General features: G+C 38.5%; 1 protein-coding gene across 4 annotated transcripts; it reads right to left on the bottom strand.

Moving 5' to 3' along the window:
* Nucleotides 1–4,589: 4,589 nt before the first annotated feature.
* mfsd14ba (major facilitator superfamily domain containing 14Ba) lies at nt 4,590–16,849 on the bottom strand. 4 transcript variants are annotated; one of them, XM_053340701.1, is made up of 13 exons: nt 16,757–16,792; nt 14,364–14,366; nt 12,517–12,609; nt 11,543–11,605; nt 11,317–11,444; nt 10,907–11,021; nt 10,235–10,453; nt 9,703–9,816; nt 8,564–8,635; nt 8,239–8,351; nt 7,228–7,325; nt 6,416–6,579; nt 4,590–4,882 (listed from the first exon to the last, which is right to left on the bottom strand). In XM_053340701.1, exons 1-13 carry the CDS (start codon nt 16,772–16,774, stop codon nt 4,610–4,612), a joined length of 1,473 nt encoding a protein of 490 aa, XP_053196676.1. In that variant the 5' UTR covers nt 16,775–16,792; the 3' UTR covers nt 4,590–4,609. The 4 variants fall into 4 exon arrangements, with proteins under 4 accessions (XP_053196676.1, XP_053196677.1, XP_053196674.1 ...); XM_053340702.1 differs by lacking the exon at nt 14,364–14,366 and having other exon boundaries at nt 4,590–4,736; nt 4,767–4,882; nt 12,517–12,615; nt 16,757–16,789; XM_053340699.1 differs by lacking the exon at nt 14,364–14,366 and having other exon boundaries at nt 12,517–12,615; nt 16,757–16,849.
* Between the last annotated feature and the right edge of the window lie 5,283 nt (nt 16,850–22,132).

Here is a 22,132-nt window from a genome sequence, read left to right as displayed (position 1 = left end):
AGCTAATATTCTTAATTTTTTAAAGTTTTACTGTTGGATACTAAATTTCTCTGAAAAATCATTTTTTAGTGTTAGAGGCGTTGAGTTTTCATCTCACACTTCGTGTAAGTTATCCGACACCATCGGCTTCCCAACTAGCTATGATGTCACCAACCATGCTCTTAATCACACGCCTTAAACCTGGATTTGTTGAGCACAGAGAAACCACCCATCAGCAGATGAATGAATGAAAACAAACTGCACACACATCATTCTGTACAGTGGAGCTCAAAAATCCAACTGATGGAACAAGAAAAAAATACACTTTTGAGTGGAGGAGGACTTTTAATAAATCTATTCTGAATACTATAAAAGTAGTCATCTTGACCTTGGAAACAGCAGTTAACAGTCTGACCATACAGTCCTTGTAGTTCTGAAGCTTTCTATCATTTCAAGAATTAACCTTCCATCTGGGCTTTTCAGCTAGAATGGAAGTCTTTAAAGTGTTCAGAAAAATGGAAATTTCAAACATGTATGAGTACTGGCTAACTTCATCAGCTGAACATCATGTGATACAACTGACAGCTCTAGATCAGGTTTTAATGGAACTTGTGGTAATATGTTATTGTCAACTGCTGTTTCCAAGGTAATAAATAAACTGAATTATCTACAAATAAATAAAAAGTATGATTAATTCATGAGAATAATTTAATATTTTTATTCATTAGATAAAATAATCAAAAGCAAATGATAATAGTTATGAGTGGTCAATAGTTAATTATTACAATTATAAGTCAAATGTACACTATTAAAAAACCTTTTTACAAAAGACATACACATCCAAACAGATAGAAGACTGTGGAAAAACAGACACCTGATTCAGATGCCAAGTGTTGCTCTGTTTTAATTTCCAATAACCAATAGCTAGCTTTTACAGTTCCAGACAAAACAGACAGACAAAGTGTATTTACAGTGAGTCCCATGTACATATCATTTCTTCACATATACAGACATCCAATCCGTGTACAATATTTACACTGTTGAGTCAGTTATTCTGCCACTGGACTAACTGATTGGGTGTCAACATCAGTCAAACCATACTGAGTGTACACATGCACATTAATATCCTGCTTATCAACTCACACAATCCTGGATTATCACTAATCCTGGTTTACTCAAACCTGAATTATACCTTAATTACCAAATTATAATCAAAGATAACAAAAATGAGACTGATTGTGAAGTCCAAGTGCGTTGAGAAAACTTCTATAAATAAAGATGGATTGATTAGCAGGAGACTAGTGTGCATTTTAACATACTCAGGAAAAGTCACAGATGAAGGAAATCATCTATCAATCTAATCTGAACAAACATAAAAAACAAAGCAAAATGAAAACGGGAATCAATGCAAAAAAAAGGAATGTTAATGCAAAGTAATTCAAACAAAAGATATCTTTTTCATACATTTATATTTTGGATTATTTGAATAAAAAGAGTCACATGTGGTGAAAATCAGGGCTGCAGCTCGCACTGAGGTCACGTTCTCTGTATTTTGGGGTTGAACTGAGGACATTGTACTACAATTAAAAGTAGGCCTGTCACAATAACGTAATTATCAACATCATATTCATGTCACATTGACTAAGCAAGTAGTGTCCTCCATTCCTCACTGTGTAGTCCTGAGTGGAGACTGTAGAAGAATTAAAGGGAAATAACTCTGTCCACAACCATAATGACAGTCTGTGCTTTTACACAAGTGTAGCACCCACTCTCCAATCCCACCCCTCTTGTATTACTATGCTATTATATTATCATTATATCAGTGGTATAAAATGATCTTTAAATGACAATAATATTGTTTATCACGATTATTTCTGACACGATATATCGTCAAGGAAAAGTAGTTATTGTGACAGGTCTAATTAAAAGTTGGGTATTTTATACCGGTCTTCAATTAGAATGTAATGAAATAGTTAATGGATGAACCATTTAAATTTGAATGACCCCCCGTGACCTTTTCACTACCGCCGCGCTCGGCACAAACTTGATTTTTCTAACTCCACTAACTGGTAAGGCTCTAAGAATAGGTTCATCAACAGGATGCTTTTTGTTCAGACTGACGCCTGTAAAGGGTGGATTGTAAAAGCATTCAGCTGCAAGTGGGGAACTGAACCCCCCCCCCCCCCCCCCCCGCAAAACCCAGACTGTTAGTGCCACTGATCTACACATCAACCACAGTAAAACAGGTCAATCCCACACTTCACTTAACATTATATAACCATAATGTCATTCAAATACACATTTACATTTTTAAGGTCATGAAACAAATAACTATGTACACTCTGTGCCATTTATATACTGTTAAACTCTTAAGCATTTCTTTCCTAAATTTCTAATACTTTCATAAAATATGTGCTTCAAGTATAAGTTAGTTCACAGGTATATATCGCTGGTGTTGGGGAAATCCCTCAAATATGCAACATATGCTTTTGAAACCATACTGTGAAGGTCTGTGGATCACGAGACACACCCGAAATTTCAAACCGGTCGCTCGTGTCAAGTAAAAACTTATAGCAGGGTCCAAGCTGCCTTGTCAGCGTCCATGGTGTCATGCTGCCAATTATTGGGCCTTTCTGCTGAGTAAGGTTTATTCATTTCATTGGTATTACAACACTGGAGGATGCACTAGATGTTCCAACCACATTTGGTGCCATTTGATAAAAACGTACTAGCGAGATAAGAGCACAATTGTCATAATGCCACCAAATTTGGTATGAACAATCTGGAGCGCAAACCCAATGCTGACACCACATTTGGTAGAAGTAGAGCAGAGGTTTCTGGCACAACTTACAAAGTGCACAGAGAAGGGGAAGAAAAAGTCTAAAAAATGTCAAAGCTCCAGCAACACTTGCAGTAATGAAGACTTTTATTGATAGACCAATGCGTTTCGGCGTGTGGCCTTCATCAGGGTCATGAGAAAACACTGTTAAAAAAAAAAAAAAAAAGATGATCCCAATGAAGGCTGAAAGCCGATATGTGTTGGTCTTTTAATACATTTGTTCTTTACTACAAGTGTTGCTGGAGCTTTGACTATTTTAGACACTAAATTTGGTGCCATTTTGACATTCCATTGGTGATCTGCAGCTAAAAGATTATCATTAAATATTCACAAATGTGTATAAGCATCAAATAGATATAAAGAACAAGTTGGTGACATTTAAGGATTGTAATTAAGAGTTAATAGGAATCAATAAGTTATAGTGCAGGTTATGGTTGCACTTGCACTAAATTGAAGAATCTATTGTGAAAAAAATGGTTTTCTTGTATTTAACTTGCAAATTTCCAAATTATACCATGGACAAAACCATTCTCGCTAAAATTAAAAAAGAAATGGAGTTGAAGTATGAACACTGTTGGTGCTTGGACTGCTTAGAAGCTGAACACCTGAGTTGCAGCTCTGAGGTTTTCCCTCTGCCAGCAGCACTTTTATAAAGTGTCTTTGATATAAAAAAATAAAACAAACAATAGAAGACGAGTAAATTCAGGTTGAGTGTGATTTTTTTAAAACCACACTGATCTGAGGTAGAGTGACAAACGGGGGCGCTAACTGGAGGTTTTCTGTTATTTAATGTATCCTGCATCATTCAGGATTTTGTTTGCTTCTCATAATTATCTGAGGTATCTAAAATAAATATATTTTTTGGCTCTGTAACCAAAGCAGTGTTTAAAACAGTTCTCTCCTTCATGTCCCAGATTCAATTAAAAGACATTCAAAGTAAAGAGAAAACTTCAAATAAGTATTAAGAGCGATATTGGAGCGATGTTGGATTTTAGGTAGTTGACTCATCTCTCAACTCATCACATTCTTGTAAGCTTTGATAGCTCATGGCAGGTAAAGATACTGTACACTTAAAAAGAATAAAAATCCTGTTACCCTGCCAAAAAAGAAAAGAAACTGTGACAAAAAAAGTGTGTTCTTCTTCTTCAACAAAAACAAAAGTGTACAAAACAACACTGATGTTTTGGCTGCTGTAAATATGTTGCAGACATGTTTCCTTTGTACAGTAACTGATAAAAAATGAAACACGGCATTAAAATACAGCTTGGAAATGATACAGCTGAAGGTAAAAACACCTTTTCTTGTTTATCACAAAACAATCAACTTCAAGCTTAAAGATGATCAATAAGCTTTCAATTAAAACCTCAAAAAACGCTTCCCATTTTAGTGGGCATCTCCCAAAAATGGGCCCTTTTTCATTAAAAAATTCCTGTCAATCAAATGATGGTTCCCATTTTTAGCCATGCTGTCCCCATGGCGCCACCCTCGTTCTTCCATCCAATCAAACAATGACATCTTATGTGCAGCTCTTTGCTCCCGCCTCTTCCTTAAAGAAACATTTTTTATTGGTCATTCAGAAGATGTTACTGCTGCTGCTCCTAGTCAGTGAACTGATGTTAGTCCCGCTCTCGGGCAAAGAAACAATGCAATAGGAGCTTCTTGCTGTCAATCGCAACCTTCTGCCAATCGAAAGTCCCACCCTCTGGCAAAGAAAATGTGTTACTGGTTGTTTTTCCCTGGTAACAAAATGTCAGTGTTAGTCCCACCCTGTGTGGTCTTTTCACCTGTCCATCAAACGATACTGTCCTGCAGCAGAGGCTCAAAGTCCTCGTTGCTGGCGGTGGGAGGGGTCTCCTCGTCACTGCCGGGGAGGGGTGTGTTGATGTGGATGCCCGCCAGCGTGGACAGTGACTCTTTGCTGTCTGGGCGGGGCTTGTCGCTGAGTGACAGCTGAGAGGACGTGGAGGAAGGGGAGGCCTTCTCTGGGATGAAGAGAGCGACGAGGAAGGCGACGACCACGGTGCACGCCCCCAACAGGAAAGGCGGGCCGGGGATAAGCGCTCGCTAAGAGAAAGAAAGAGAGATCATTTGAATCATTATATTATAAAGGGTACATTTTTGACCACTCAAAGTGCATTCACACACTCATTCATACACTGACGGCAGGGGATACCACACAGTAGGGCTGTATCTCTTCCTCTATAATCCCATTCATTACTATTTTTAAAATTTGAATTATATTTGAATTTTTAATGCTCACATTTATTCTATTATTAATATTTACTGTACTTTTACAAAGGCTTATGTGTTGCCAATACCACTGTCAACATGTGGTTATATTACGCTCTGTCCACTAGAGGGCATCTCAACATTATATAGAAACAGGCCATAGCTTTCTTGTTGAGGCAAGGCAAGGCAAGGCAGTTTTATTTATATAGCGCATTTCATACACAATGGCAACTCAATGTGCTTTTTGAGTAATAACTAAGCTTAGACACGTATGAATGTTACCATGTCAACTTTAATGAGCATTTTCAATCTTAACACATTCCTCTCCTTGTTGTTTCCCCTTTCAATTAACTGAGCAAAAGCCAGAGCCGCATACACTGAAGATAAATAAATGTGCACTGCCAACTGCATTAAATTCAAAACACTTCCACCCAGCGCTTCAGTTATCAGGATTGGTCATCTCTGTTGATACGTCCGCTTATCTTTCTGACATTTATGTTGTGATGTTACCTTAGCGCTCTGAATGTGAGTTGTGATTCAGACTCAGAAAACGTTATTGTTCAGACGATAATGTCGAGATTCGCTCACATTGGCTAACGCATTTATATAAAAATACACATTCAAATAGTCATTTCAGCATTCAAATTATATTCGAACACCGAAATTCCTTCCAACAGCCCTACCATGCAGGGAGCCAACCTGCTCATCAGGAGAAACTAACATTCACACACACATTCATACACCGTTGGACAGCCATCAGGAGCAATTTGGGGTTAAGTCTCTTGTCCAAGGACACATGGACATGTGGAGTGGAGGAGCTGGGAATCAAACCACCGATCTTTCGATTGGTGGACGACCCGCTCTACCTCCTGAACCACAGCTGTTTCTGTTTTACTGAAGTAAAATAGAAACAACGACTCAGTTTGAGCTTTAGAGAAGCAGTTTGGTTTTGGTTTGAGTACCAAGAACAAAAAGATAAATCAACATGAGTGCAGTGCAAGAACAGTTTATAGTCTGAGCCCACGTCACACTTCTAATGTAATGTTAAGAGGATGAGTAATGCCTCTTCTTCCATGTATCTGTCCTGCAGCAGGAATCTAATATTCTGTTCTAATGATCTCTGTGGTGTTTGTAAGCTTTGTCCAGGATGTTTAAATATCAGACACGAAATCCAATGAGAACACCTGGCTGTTATATGTATTAAACCAGTCAGATACGATAGCTGTTCCACAACGTTTTTTTTTAAAGTGGCACACATAAATCAGTATTTATTTATTTGTTACGCAACCTGCCTGACTCAAGCAGTCAGCTACTATATTGTGTAACTTTAAAACAAGTGTAGAGTGTCTATTTAAACATATACTGTACCTCAGTGGGACTGTGAAGAGGCAGCGGGTCGATGTTGAACTCTCCCTGAATGGGGTCCATGGTGTTGAGTTCAACGTTGAACAGGAAGAAGACGAATCCGTACAGAGCTGGACCCAGACCGTTACACAGACCTCTGATACCTGTTATCATCCCCTGGACCACACCTGCAGAGGAGGAGGAGACACATAGGTCAACTTATATAGTGAGTGTGTGTGGGGGGGAGGGGGCAGGTCATCAGTTTGTATAGTATAATGCGGTTGGCTCCTTCCATGTTATTGCTGACATAGTGAATACTGTATGTGCTCATATATTTAGCTGGCAGTGGATTGATTTCACCTTCTGGTTTAGTAATACAAACTCCCATCAGGCTAAAATCAATAGTAACACAATGTCCTATTGATCTGAGGGAGAGAAGAGGAGGTGAGAAGAAGAGAAAGGAGGAGAGAAAACAATTGAAGAGAAGAAAAGAGAGGAAACAAAAGGTGAGGAGTTGAGAGGAGGAGAGAGAAAAAGAGGAGAGAAGTGAAGAGGGGAGAGGAAACAGGAGGAGAGGAGAGAAAATGAGGAGAGGAGGAGAACAAAGAAAAGGAGAGTAGTGGAGAGGAGAGAGAAACGAAGAGAAGAAAGGAAACAAAATGTGAGGAGTGGAGAGGAGGAGAGAGAAAAACAAGAGGAGAGAAGAGAGGAGAGGAGAAAAGAAGAGAGAAAACGAGGAGAGAGGAGAGGAGAAATCAGGAGAGAAAAAAAGAGGAGAAGAGAGAAAAAAAGAGGAGAGGAGAAGAGAGGATAGTGGAGGAGATGTTCTTTGTCACCTTGTTTATCAGAATCAGCAGACTGTGACACCAGAGCAGAGACTGCTGGGAAGGTGATGGAGGACATTGCTGCTACAGCACCAGCCGCCCACATCATCCTGTTAAAACACACACACACACACACACACACACACACACACACACACAGACAGACAGACAGACAGACAGACAGACAGACAGACAGACAGACAGACAGACAGACAGACAGACAGACAGACAGACACACACACACACACAGTTAAAAGTGTGTATATCTGACATCTTGGTGATATACTGTTTTTGTTTGCTGACAGTCTGACCATTTTAATAATGACTTCTTTTGAAGCAGAGTTTACTGCAGAGAGATGCAGAGATGAGATCAGCTGCCAGTGATATACACACTAGAGTTGTATTCACTAAGAGTATTTATTAATAGAATATATGTATTCTGTATATATTATATAAATGAATTATCAATTGAAAAATATGTGAGTAATGAATAAATGTGTGCAGTTATCTGCTCTAAAATAAGCTACAATCATTAGCATGTCCAGCTAATAATAGTAACCAAATGTTCAAAAGCTAGTAAGTATAACATATAATTTACTAACTACATTCATTTGTGGTGTTAAAAAAAATCCCTGTTCACAACTAGTACATTACTGTGTAGTCTCAAGTCTAACATGCTATCAGAGTTTAGGCTAAGGTAGCACAGCTAACACAACTCTTCTTGATATTTATGAGATTCGAGATGTTTACACTCCTGCTAAAGTTTGACAACCTGGTCTGAGCCAATCAACAATGTTTATTAAATTAGGGTAGCTTCATATTGTTCATATTGCTAACCGCTCCCTCTGTTTTAAGCTACAGCATCTTCTATTTGGCTGCATGATGAGATAAATATGGAAAGCAGCAACCCTTTACCAATCAGTGACAGGTCATTGATTGGCTGTTAGGCAGTTGGCAGCAGGAGCATTGGATGTCACAGATAACACACACACACACACACACACACACACACACAGATCTCACCATGGCTCTGATCCGAAGCCGTACCAGGCCAGCTGAAGGATCTGGAAGCCCAAACCCAACAGAACAGTGTTTTTATTACCCAGAGTCCTCATCAGCAGCGTTAGGAGGAGGGTCTGAGAAGAGAAGAGAAGAGAGCAAATTCATTTTAAATGTTATAACCTTGTATTTACATAAAACAATCATGAAATTTCATCTCTATATTTAGTATATGTGAGCATATTTTATTATTGGTATCTGTTGCCCAATTTACATTTATCATTTCATATCCAGATAAAACCAAGATGTGATTTAATACAGTCAATTTAAATGTGTGTATGTGTGTTACCTGTGCTACAATGGACAGAATGCCCACCACTCCAATAAAAACAGCGATGGTTGTGGAGGAGAAATTGATAACCTGGGTGGACAGAAAAAAAGATATTATTAATGCAGTTGTCTTTGATATTAACATAGCACAGAACAGTCAGTTTAACATACAGTATGTTTAAAGGATGATGTTGCTACTGTCTATTTCACTTCCACTAGAAGGTCAAAGGCCCCCACACACAGTTACATCAGTCTTTCAACTGTTGAGGCACGCTGGTACCAAAACAACCACCATGTCCTGCACTGATGATCTATTTCCTTGTAGGGGACACATCAGGACACATTAGTGTTTACACTACAAAAAATATGTGGTCAAATGTGTTCCAGACCCCCTCGACAAGCGGTTTGAGTGATTGGGTCACAATGTTGATCATTTACACTTGTATTTAGCGCTACCCACTTGTGATCAAATCACCCAAGACACATTTTAAAACCAAGTGTACACAAGGTCTTAGATTTCATAAATAGTACGGATTGAAGTGGAAATAGCAAACGTTCATTCTCTTGTGAAACGCTTACAATTTTAACCTGGAGAAGGTTTGGTTTGTGCTAGAACCAATTGGTACCATCAGATTGATAGTCGTTGGATTAAAGTGTGTACAGCTGATGCTATTATAAGGTCAATCTTGGCCTTAGGTATGAGTGTGTTTTATATCTCTGAACATGCTACTTGTGTGACACTGAAAATGTGCTATTATGGCTGGAATGAGGACTAGAAAGTTACAGTCTTGGGTGACATAAATTGAAATGAAAGCTGCCACAATTCAGTTATAAATCAGTTATATACTTCAATCAGCAACTAATTGGATAATCGATTGATGTTTAAGTAATTTTCTCGAGTGCCAGCTTCCCACTTGTTGGTATTTGCTGTTTTTCTTTATCTTATTTGATAGTAAACTGAATATGTTTGAGTTATGGACGGTTGATCAGAAAAAACAAGCAATTTGAAGATGTAACCTTAGGCTTTAAAAAATAATGAATAAATAAGATAATGAAACTAAACTGGTTGCAGGAGTCATAGTAGAAATAATAGCAGCAATAACATTAGTATTAGCAGAAACACTACTAATCGTATGGAGACTCAGCAGTGTGTCTCACCTGTCTGAGGTAGAGGAAGAAGCTGGAGTACTGTCCGGCCTCCGGCAGGTAAGACAGGAACACAGTGATACAGATCAGTAAGACCGTCGGGTCCTGACCCACCTTCCTCAAAGACTAGAGGAGAGAGAGAGACAGACAGAGAGAGGGACAGAGAGGCAGGAAATACAAAACCAGAGCAGTCAGACGATCAGTTAGTCTCCAATTAACACCTGAGACTCAAAGGGGGGCAGGTTACTGTCTGTGAAAGGCGTCTGATCGGATCCTATTGCATTTTATCATTAGCTTAGAGCGAGCAGTGACAGGCTTTCATACGTACTGTAATCCTATTGTATCATTAAACTTTCAAAATGTTACGAGGTCGAGGAAAAACCGCGATGCCTTCGCCCAGGTCTTCTCTCTCTACATACTGTGTCCAAAAACAGAGAAAAGAGTCAAATCATTGAGAAGTGACTTCATGCAGCTACAAAATAAAACAATCAATCTGCTATGAGTTCATTATCAGATACTGAGCCATTTATTATTTGTTACTGACAGTGAAGGGGTCGGCCTGCTCCCAGGATATGGGCGCCCCCCAGGTGTTGAGCCTCATCTTGTCCGGCAGAGACTCTGGCACGGCCAGCAGGATGAAGCAGATGTCGGCCAGAGCGATGAGAGTGGCCAGCAGGACCACCAGGTTGTCTCCGTACCAGGCCGACAGGTACGCTCCGATGGCCGGACTCGTCACCAGGCTGGCTGCGAAGGTAGCTGATACCTGCGGGGGTTTAAGAGGATGGAGGATGTTTGGTGTATAATCTATTTTTGGATAGACAAACATGAAGGTTGTTCTGCGCTCTGATGAAGCTGCCGTGTTAGTTTCTGCTCTGAGGCGGTAGATTCAGTGTCAGATATTCGACACCCCCATCTATTCACCCGTCTGTCTGACGGTATGAGGTCATTGTTATGTTTATGTCATAATATGCACCCACATAAGTCCTTTGTGATACTTTACGGACATCCTCAAGAATATGTTCAACCTCTAAATCTTTTTCATTGGACACAAACTCAAACTAAATTTCAAAAGCTTGATTTTGACATTGGTTATTAAGTAGACGATAGTAAATGATTAACAGGAGACTGTATCCTATTATTCTGTCCCTTCTATATGTGTGTATATATTTAGTTTAAATGCAGGGACAACACATCAAACCATGAAATGAGCCCTTACCAGGCCGTACGCTGTACTCCTCTCTCTTTCGTCTGTCACATCGGCGACGTAGGCGAAAATGACCGAGAAGGTGACGGAGAAAGCTCCAGACATGGAGATCATGGCGAAGTACCACCTGGAAGATGAACAAGTGTGAAAAAAAACTCTTATATTGTGGCAGATATATTATCTACAAAATACGAAAGATATGCAAGAGTTTCACCATTACATAGTTTGTCCATCAGATAGCAATGACAAGTTTAATTGTCAACTGTAAAATGTCAAATATTGGTCACTATTTGGTCACAGGCTCATTGTTATCAGATTTTTCAGAAGCTTCAAACTCTGTTTCGGTTAAGATTTGTAGAACTTGCTGGATAGACTTGTATGATATCAAGATTATGTTCCGAAAAAAAAACAATGAGTCCTACCAGGGGCTGAGCCTCATCAGGGGGATTGGGGCGCAGGTGAAGAAGACGGTGACCAATAGGAAGGACCGCCTGCCCCACACATCTGACAGCGCACCAATCAGAGGAGCAGACATGAATGACAGGAGACCCTTGAAAGGAAGAGATGGGGTCAGTTAGTGACAGCAAAAATGTTAGCTAATGCTAATTTAAGCATCTGCAATAGTGACTTTGTTGTTAAAGTTCTTACCTTCACACCCTGAATGAGTCCATTCATCAGGAATGTGTGCTGGGGAAACGTTTCATGTAGCACCTAAAAGGAGAGGTACAACAAAAAGTCTACTAAGACCTACAAAATATCACAGTCTCAGCAAAACACTGACAGCAACCACTGAATTTTCACCATTATAAAGGAACATAGTGGCAAGATTCATAGCCGGTGGAGAAAGATACAAACTTTGTTTCTTGTTCCACAAAATTTAAAATGGGTATCATGTTCAACAAGATTGAAATCAGATTGAAAGTGCCTGCCCTTTTCTTAACAGTTTCCAAGGACGACTTCACAGATGGTTTGGCGTAAGAAACCATCTGGTGGTTCAGGTAACTGCTCCACAAAATTCAAATCATGTATCTTGTTCCTCAGTGTTTAAATGGTGTCCCTCTGTCTTAGAGTCAACATTGGACATGTTTCATCCATGTTTTTCAGTCATCCATCTCAGTTTTTATCAATGTGCCCATCTACGGCTGCAGCATAATGATTTGTTGTATGCAACCCAACTATCATCTGACGATTATAACTGACCAGCAGGGACAGTATAAAATAATACAATTTTCACCAGAATTTTAACGCCCAACATCAGCAGCTTACAGTAGTTGAAAGAGTCAAACTCTTACTGCTACAGAAAATGTTAACAATCTACAAGGTATAATACTGAGATACTTTAATACTGATACTTTTAAGAAATATGCAGATGTTCCAGATGCTGATCTGGAGAACAGGACATTAATTGCACCAGACACTGATGCTGATGTTGCATTGAGGTGCTGATGAGTCTTGAAACTGACACATGGTGACATGATGTGACAAATCTTGAAAACTTGTCGTCCAGTGTGCAGCCTTCCCTAAATAGGAGCAGATCCCATTCTTTGCGAACCTTATCAGATGCTCCGATATTGACACAAACATGCGACAGCTATCTTCCTTTAAAACACATTGTTACTCACGGTGAGCATGGGCGTAGTGAGCAGACCCCAGGCGAAGAACTCCAGGAAGATGACCACCACTGCATGGTACACACTGGGCCTACCGATACCCTGCTGGAGCTGAAATACACCACACACACACACACACACACACACACATATATAGATACATTTTACAATCACTACTAATGTTTAATGTGACAACAATTAAAGTTTACTTGTCAGTCTATAAAAACAGTTGTATAATGTCTTCAGTGGCCCTTCAGGAGATCCCTGCGAAAATGATATAGATTTGACATCATTGGGTTCATCTTGGCTTGGGCTTGAATAATACATATTTATAGCAATAAAACCCACATTGCTGAGAGAGTCTAATAAAAGATGGTATCAAATTGCATTGTGTGGATTGTTGGATCCAGTGTTTATGGGGGTTGACTCTTTCCAGGGAATAAATGTCACAATATCTTCTTCTCTGACTTTGTCTCTTGTAAGTCCAGTGCAATACTAAGCATGGATATTGACAAAGATAAAGAGAATTTTCTTAAACATGATTTAATAGCAGTTACAAACAAAAAAGTAATCATATGGACTATAGACTGATCCAAACAAACAAAAGATCCACCAGTTATACATTTCATAACTAAATAATTTCATGGTGTAGAGGCACTTGTCTGTTAAAGAGAGGACTGGAACTCATTATCTAACACAGTTGAGTGTTTTGGCTGAAATGTAGAGCAAGTATTAAATTGGAGCACTGAACATGAAGTGATTATCAGCCTACTGACACTCTTAGATGATGAGTCATTTATTGCTGCTGTTCTGTGCTATTAACCTTCATGTCAGCAGTTGGGAGCCTTTATGATATATATATGTAGAGGATGGTTATTACAGGGTGATGATTTCTGTTATCTTCTGGTTTTATTCAGTCTCCTTTGATTCTTGAAATGGAACTTTAGTAAATGATGTGTCTTAGCTTCCTGTGTATTCAAAGGGAGGAGAAACAGCTTCAGTACCAGCTTCTCCTATGGGAAGATTTGCCGCCTGTCTTTGTCTTATATCATTGTAAACAGACTATCTTTGGGTTTTGGATCTTTGGTCTGACGAAACAAGAGATCTGAAGACATCACCTTGGACTCTGGGATCTAGATCTATGGATGATAATTTAGGTCTATTTGCTGGTTCACCATATAGGTTCAGACCGTATTATCTCAATAGCTACTTGGATGGATTGCCATATGATTTCGTACAAACATTCATTGTCCCCAGAGGATGAATTCTACTCATTTTGGAAATCCCTTTGGTATTGATATAGTACCATCATCAGGTCAAAACTGGGATATGTACAATACTCTGGTTTAAGACCTAATGTGTTATAATATCCCCTTGAGCTGCACTTTGTGTTTGGGTGTAATTTAAAAAATGACAATACTAGTAGTCCAAGTACCCTTAAAGTGATTCAGATACCAATTGAGTATTTCATTAGATACCCATTCCACATTTAGTGCTCTGTCTTTTATCTGGTGTAAGAGGTGTGTAGTGTAGACACATTTTAGAGTGTTTAGGTGACATCTTGGCTGTTGAACCGATAAGCTCACTAACTCAAATTCACCACGACTTCACCACCACAGACAGGTTGTAGCTGCTGTGGCAGTGGACCAATCACATGTCACATTAAATTGAAGAACGCTTGCATTGATTGGCTATGAGCAAGTCCATACAAATAGTCATATTTTCTAGCTCTGGGTGCAAAAAGGACTGATTGTAGGTATCATTTGACGGGAGATGTTTCAATGCTACCCGGTATTGATTTATTTCAGTTGATACTTTAAAAAGGTGTTGAGTGCTGATACTTAGCCCTACATGTTAACAGGCTAAACAAAGGTGACCATGGTACATCAGCATGTTAGCATTAGCACTGTGAGCAAAACAAGTAATCAGTCAGCCTTACTTACAACCTTACTATCTCGTTCATTGCCTCTGATTATTTTAGATTCACATGAAATAAAACTTGTTAGTCAAAGGTTTTTTGACTCCATAAAAAGATTGTAGCAATCATCTGAAACTGGGGGACAAAACCAACACCATGCTAATGACAGTGGTGCTGCAGTGAAGGTCATAAAATCTGTTGATCTTTAAACATTTCCATACCAGTGCAGTTATGATCAGGGCATAACTCACAACCAAAATAGTTGCCGATAAATTTAATAGTTGGCAACTAATTGATTAATCGTTGTAGCTCCAAGCTATAATAGTTTCAGCTCTGGTGCCAAATGCAGCACTCAAAGCATTCTCTTCATAAATGATGATTTATTATATATATGGTAGTAAACAATATGATGTTTACCTCATGTGCTGTTTTATTACATACAGTACATATACATTACATACCAGTTTATGTATCATCAAGTCAAAGCATCTTACCATACCAATACGAAGTATGAATTGGTCATGAAACCTCAAGGTTGTGTCGATTGATGCCTGTATCACATAACAAATGCGTCACATTGACAGAAGACGTAGTTGAGCTACAGTGGAATATGTTGATCCAGAGAGAGAAGGTGATAAAATTACTACTTTGACGCACACCACTGAGTTGCCAATAGTGTGAGGTTCCACTAACACATCAACCAGTCTTACACTACCAATGTATATCAAATTACCAGGTTACAGTATACAGAATTTCTTATTTTAAGGTGGTTACTAGATAATAATACATTATAAATACCATATAAACCTTGAAGGAAAAAAGAGCAGAGGCACTATATCACACACTAAGCACCATGACATTAATGAGTTTGGCAATTAGACCATAATTTACTAACGAAATCAATACCAAGATGAGATATGTCAGGATCTGAAACTCTCTGAGTATTAGTCGCTGCAACACTGATTTCCAAGTGATTAATTTCCCAATTATTTTCTTAATTAATTGGTTCATCATTTGGTCTGTAAATGATCAGAAAATGGTGAAAAATGGTCATCAGTTTCCCAGAGTGCATATTGACATTTTCAGATTGTTAATTTTGTACTAACAACACTCCAGATCCCACAGATATTTATTTAAAAAATCATTAAAAAAACAAAAATAGGAGCAAATCTTTTTAGATAATGGAACCAGAGAATATTTTGAATTTTGCTTCAGTTCTGCTTATTATTATGCTTTTGTTATTTAATGTCTCATATAGACCTCTTTGTCTTCTGTCTTTATTCTGTTGATTATCATTTCCCCCCCCCAATTAACTGATTACATTTTCAGTTTATAAAATGTGGGAAAATTGTCATTAATTTGCATTAGCCCACAGTGAGGTCTTCAAGTGTCTTATTATGTCCAACCAGGAGTCCAAAACAGTCCAAAAGATTTACATCGATACAACCAGCAAAACCTTAACATTGGTTTAACATGTTTGTTGCTTGATGCTGTATCAACACAACATTAAGTCTTTTGAGATGAGGGTCATTTTAACATCAATCTCCTATAATCTCTTTTATTCCTATTAGAACGTGAATATAACATAAAGGGGGTTTTCCATTGTCGTTTAAATGTAGATGATGTAAAATGTGAGACTATTTTCACTAAGGATGCTAAAATGGAGGCTGGTGGAGCCATGGAGACAGCAGTGTTGAATCTGCAGTCGGTGTATTTCAGGAAGAGAGCTCTTATGTAACAGATAATGGATCCATGCTGCCACATTAAACCTGCTCTGCATGGCTCCATTACAACACACACACACACACACACACACACACACACACACACACTCTCTCTCTCTCTCTCTCTCTCTCTTTATCATCATCCCACTGAAACTGCCATTTTGGACCAGATCTGCTCTGTTCTGGCTCCTGTTCGCTGTATTCATTCATTCATTTTGAACTAATTTTTTATTTGACGCATTTTATTACAAAATCTATTGTTGGACATACAGTCGTTTAAATCCATTGTGAAACGTCAATAGAGAGAATTAAAGCTGTGTTGTTTATCTTTACCTGTCAAGTGATACTTTTGTTGGTTATTTTGCTGTTAAAAAACGACATAAATATCCCTCTGTGTGCTTTAGTAAGCCGTTATGTCATTAACTCGCCGACCATTTTGAACAGAAATTAAAGGCCAACTGTAGATTCTATGTGGGAATTAAAGCTTTGTTGAATATACAGCCCGCAGCTTTTCATTTACACTATATACTATTTTAACGTCGGATAAAATATAAATTAGCGTGATAAATTCCTAATAAAATATAAGTAAAATGGCGGGTGATTAACCCACCGCTGCCCCGTCCTTCATGATGATCTTCTTGACCAGCACCACCCGGCCGGTGCCCGCCGGCTGCTCCCCCGCCATCTCCTCACACCTGCCGCGGGTCACGAAGCATCCCTGCCGCGTAGATATCCGCGGTTCTCCGGGTACTTCCAGGATGCCTCCTTATTTAGCCCTCGAGGAGGCTAAAAAACCGAGCTAGGGGATAATACCAGGATATTAAACCGCGCCGAGATAATATCCACAATGTCTCCCGGTGGATGCGTCGTCAGGTTAGTCCGTCAGTCCGCTCGGTGTACACAGACAGGAATGCGGCTCACCGTATACTTAGACAGGAGGTGACTTCCGGGCCGGGTTAAGCGTCTTTTCAGAACAAAAGCGGGATTTTCATACATTGAGCACTAAAGTAGTGGCCCAATACTTTACTGCTTTTATTCATTCAATCATTATTTGCAGCAACAAATATTAAGTCTGTGGAGTTTTTGTTGGGGACACAGTTTGATTTGGTTTACCACAATTTGCACTTTTTGGAAACGTACTATTTTTTAACCATGTTAGTCACATTGAGATCACAGATCTCTTTTACAAGGGAGACCTGGCCAAGACAGCAGTAATACAGTAGCAATATAAAAATGAATAAAATTGGACAACAATTCATTTTTCAAAAAAACACAGCATACAGAGAGCCTGGACTCCAGAGTCCACGAAGTTCAACTTGAAGAATGTTCCAACCAACAATGCTGAAAACCTATGTCAGGAGCTCTTGGTCTCTGTTTTCCATAATAAGTTGTTAAATTCCATCTTTACATATCAAAATGTATAACCAAGAAGAAAACCCTGTCTGAGCTTATAATAAAACTATAATAATAATAATGTTATTTATGTAGAACCTTTAAAAACAAAGTCTACAAAGTGCTTTGACAGACAAGGCAAAAGCAGTGCAATACAAAGCAGGACACACAACACAGAGCAGTAACAAGACTGACATTAACGGTAGAGGACAATGGACTACAGTAAGGAGATGATGAAAATATAATAACATAAATAAATAAATATATAAAATTATATATCAAACAACAAATTCGGTATATAACCATCTTCTTTTTTTTTCTTTTTTTTTACTGCAGAAACATCACAGCACATTGTTTGTCATACAATGTGTATTTGTCAGCCAGCTCAATTTTTTAATTTTTTTTATTACGAAATACATGAAACAAGCAAGAGCCCTTCATTTATCCCAGGCAATAGATATGTCCCTTAATATCAATTTCCACTGTTTATGCGACATAGTTGATGTTTATTTTGAAAGCCAGTTTGTTCTACTCTCAATCTTAAACTTGACGCGTTGTGGTTCCGTCCTTTCCTGGCTTTACAGACCTGGGCCGAGTCTTGAGCTGGTTCATTCAGGTCTAAACGGTATAGAACACAGATCCGGACCGGGTGGGTTTCATATGTAACCACATAAAATAAAAAATAATGCAGAGTAAAATAATGCAACAGCATCAAGCTCGACAAGACCACCAGCACCAAACAGGAAATGGGCAGATCTTCCCTTCACAATATGAGTGTTTGATAAGAAAATGATGTACCAACACAGTGGCAAAGAAAAGGTTAAATAGGCTACCTGGGAATCACTGGTGACCGGGTGGAACTGAAGAAACCCCTTGGATTAGAGAAACGTGCTCAAGGATTTACAACCAAGTCCACTTGCCTTTGAGTCAACCTTCCTTAATTGAGAATCTTCACAGACACTGGCAAACAGAATTCGTTTTATTATTCTTTTATAGTCACATATCCCCGTGTGATTCGTCCATGTCAAAGATTTTACCATCAGTCTCAAAAATTGTGCTTATAGCCTACATTTGTCAACATGCATGTTTTATTTTGAAATCGAAGATGTTTTCCGGTTGGTTTGACAGTGGCACGGGGAGGTAAATAGTCGGGTGACTCACGTGTCAGTAGCTGTGGTTTTGAGTGTGTGTGTGTGTGTGTGTGTGTGTGTGTGTGTGTGTGTGTGTGTGTGTGAATAAAACATGATTGAAAAAAAAAGAGTGGTGACGGTAGAAAACGTGACCTCCCAGCTTACATCATCTATCATCAGTGAATCTGAAATGAAATGAGACGATTTAAAGCTCAGTCTTATTTTTTTTAGAAATATTCCAGTTTGTTATTCTTTGTCAATACATTGATAATAAAAAATGATGATGATGTCATTGTCTTCATCTTCTTAATTCTTTTGGGGTCAAAAGAAGGCTGGGGTCTAGATATTAAGCATGGGCTGGAAATGAAAACAAGGTCATTTGATGTTTTCAGAGGTGATGAATAATGATAGATAATAAAATAATACACAGTTGCTACTAGAAGGGAAGCAATCACGTGCTATTTTATAGTTTCAATGGCAGAAATGAGCTGTGATCATATTTGCATATGAGATGTGACACAGCGTCACCAGAGATGAGAGCATCAGTGTTCATGTCCTCAGCTCTTCTCTGTGATCCTGTGCTTACTGCTGTGTATCCTGTCAGATGATTCCACATGAGTTGAACAAATAAGCACTGAAAAGCTAAATGTTGGGCATTTCCATCTGCACATGAATGCAATTTCTGTCTAAAAACTAAAAAAGTACTGTCACAGCTTCTTCCTTAATGAAAGACTAAAGCCACAACAAAGTGTAGACCAGGCTGGAGGTGTTTCACATTTCCTCCACCTGCTGCTTAACATCCTCACCTATGTCAAAACTGTAGACTCTTGGCAAACATTCACTGGCATCTTGATGGGACACTCCTCCAAACAGATACAACTTCCCTTTAACAACACTAAGAAGGAAAAAGGGCCATTGCAATAAAATGCATTAGTGTATTTTTTATATATTGTCATTGCCATTATTGCTGATCCCATCCCATCTAAAAAAGAACAAGTGATTCAACACCTGTAAAGACATATTTGTGGAGTAGTCATTTTATTTGCAGGTATTTATTTACCTGCATGTGAGATAAATAAAGGCCTTGTCAACTTATGAGAAATTTATGTTATCTAGTGATGAGGCCCATACAGGTTTAGAATATGTGGAGGCACAAGGTTTTTTCTTGCGCACAATACTGGAGCAGAGTATTTTCAATCATGCCCAATAATTTTTGAAAGAAATGTAATGCCATCTATACACTTATGCTTCTTATCAAAAATAATGAGGAAACATTTGTTGTTTAATATGTATAAAGTGACAATGTGTTGAATTTTTTCCTACAGTATCTCAGCTCGTAGCTATAAGATGATGGTGGTGGTTTCAGCACTTCAGCACAACCAGCCATGTTGGTCAGGTTTGAACAAACCCACAATTCTTTGTTCACTTTAACCCACATGCTTTATTTTAGCTCATTTGTTTCAAACACAGAAATGAACCACTATTAATTCTCCTTAGCACCATGTCTCTGTTCAAAGATGGTTTACAGATGTGACAGATGTGGCTCCTGTAAATTAAAAGAATGATCAACTTGATCACACAAAATAATCATCAATATTACGTTTATAAATGCGCCTTTAATTGGGATTTTATAGATCTCTGTTTACACCTTATAAAAAGAAACACTACAACGCATTAATGTCTGTTGACTACAAAAAACATAAACAAAATGCAAATACATAAAATATTATTGCTCCTGTTTTTCATACCTACAATATTTTTGCACAGGAGGATTGTTTTTTTTTTCCTCCATCACTTCCATTGTAAGTGCATTTATGAAGGGATTTTCTAATGGTCAGTATGAGCAGGAGGAATCATTACAGCAAAAAAAAAAGATTTCAATGTTCATTTGGGCACCAGAGTGTTGTTAAGACAGAGTTACAAAAATGTCAGTGTTAAGGTCTTTTAATGCCCACCATCTCTTTTGAAGCAAAGCAGCTCCCCCTAATGGTAAAAGTTGGTAACAACACTGCCTCAACTCGTCTTAAAATGCACTGTGCCTGTGTGCAGGAGCCTAGAGCGCAACACAAAATAGTTTAAAAACAAAATAACCAACACATTAATTATCACTTAAAATAGCAGCTCAGAATGTGCATATACCATTGGGGTTATAATGAAGTAAAAAAAAATGATAGGAGTGTAGGGGGTTATGCTGTCCTCACTCAGCAGTTATAATCAGCAGAAAAAAATGACTGGGGAGATAGACAAACTGAAACAGCACTGATACAGAATGTAAAGACAAACATTCTGATAATAGGGTCAACTGAATTTTGTACAGTGTTGCTCTTCATCATGACCTCTTTATTGTTTTATTGTCCCTTTATATCCGTAAATTAATGAATGTTCTGTTGTGATATACTGTATATTAATTGTTGTAAATAATTCTCAGAATCGTTTTTCAACCACGATTTATTATACCTTTTTTTTCTCAGGGTTCTCACTCTGTCCTGTTCAATGCTGACCTCCTCTGGTTCTCAGTGTGTTTGGAGGAGTTGCTAGGTAACAATGTACCTGCAGAGGAAAGTGTATCCTAATTGAAAGCTGAGATGAAGAGGACATCTGTTGCACCTGGGATATGACTCATCCGTGGCTCAGTACAGCTTCAAGAAAACGACAATAGAAGTAGAAAACCAACGAGAAGTCAGCATCCTGACAGACATTGACCTGAACAGGTAGGTTTCACCATGCTGATGTCATTTTTGTAATTAGACAACATTCCGACACCTCTGACAAGCCTGCACAATCTTCTACATGTCCTATTAATGACTGAATAGTTACAGAATTGACATAGCTGCATTTGGAGATAGTCTTTTAAATTCATCATGTTGCTGTATTGCCATCTGTTGGTTCGCTCACACTCAGGAGTTGATATTTGTGTACCTGTGGTCTCCATTCAGTTTAATATGTATAAGAGTTATGATATGGGTTAGGGTTAGGGTTAGGTCATCTACAAGAGTGTGGCAACCAGTTACAGAACACGATAATCTTCCAATTTAGTGAAGATTGGATGATTCTATGCCTCACTTGTCAGGAATAATGAGTCAGTCAAACCATGTGAAGTTCTACTAATAATAACAATAGCAATCGCCACTTATAGAGCACTTTTCAAAACAGTGTTTTAAAGTGTACAAGGCAGCAGAAAGTGCAGAGAGTAAAGTTCTATTAATATAGTACCAACAACTAATCACTTGTTTTATGGTAAGTGGCAATGAGTATTATTGGTCTGTGATGATCCTGAAGAGTTTTCTTCAATGCATATTTAATACAACCTTGGGTCATAAGGGTACGGCAAAACAAACAAAAAGGAGGAGCTTATATAGTGTTTATGACATGCCAGCTGTTCTCTATTACATAAGGGGGTAACCTAAACAAAATATGATCTGGGGCCTGGCTATGTATTTCAGTCCAAATCTGTTAGAGCCCTC

The sequence above is a fragment of the Scomber japonicus genome, chromosome 19 (genome assembly GCF_027409825.1).
Source record: "Scomber japonicus isolate fScoJap1 chromosome 19, fScoJap1.pri, whole genome shotgun sequence".
Taxonomy (NCBI): Eukaryota; Metazoa; Chordata; class Actinopteri; order Scombriformes; family Scombridae; genus Scomber; species Scomber japonicus.
This window is presented reverse-complemented; position numbering and strand designations above follow the sequence as displayed.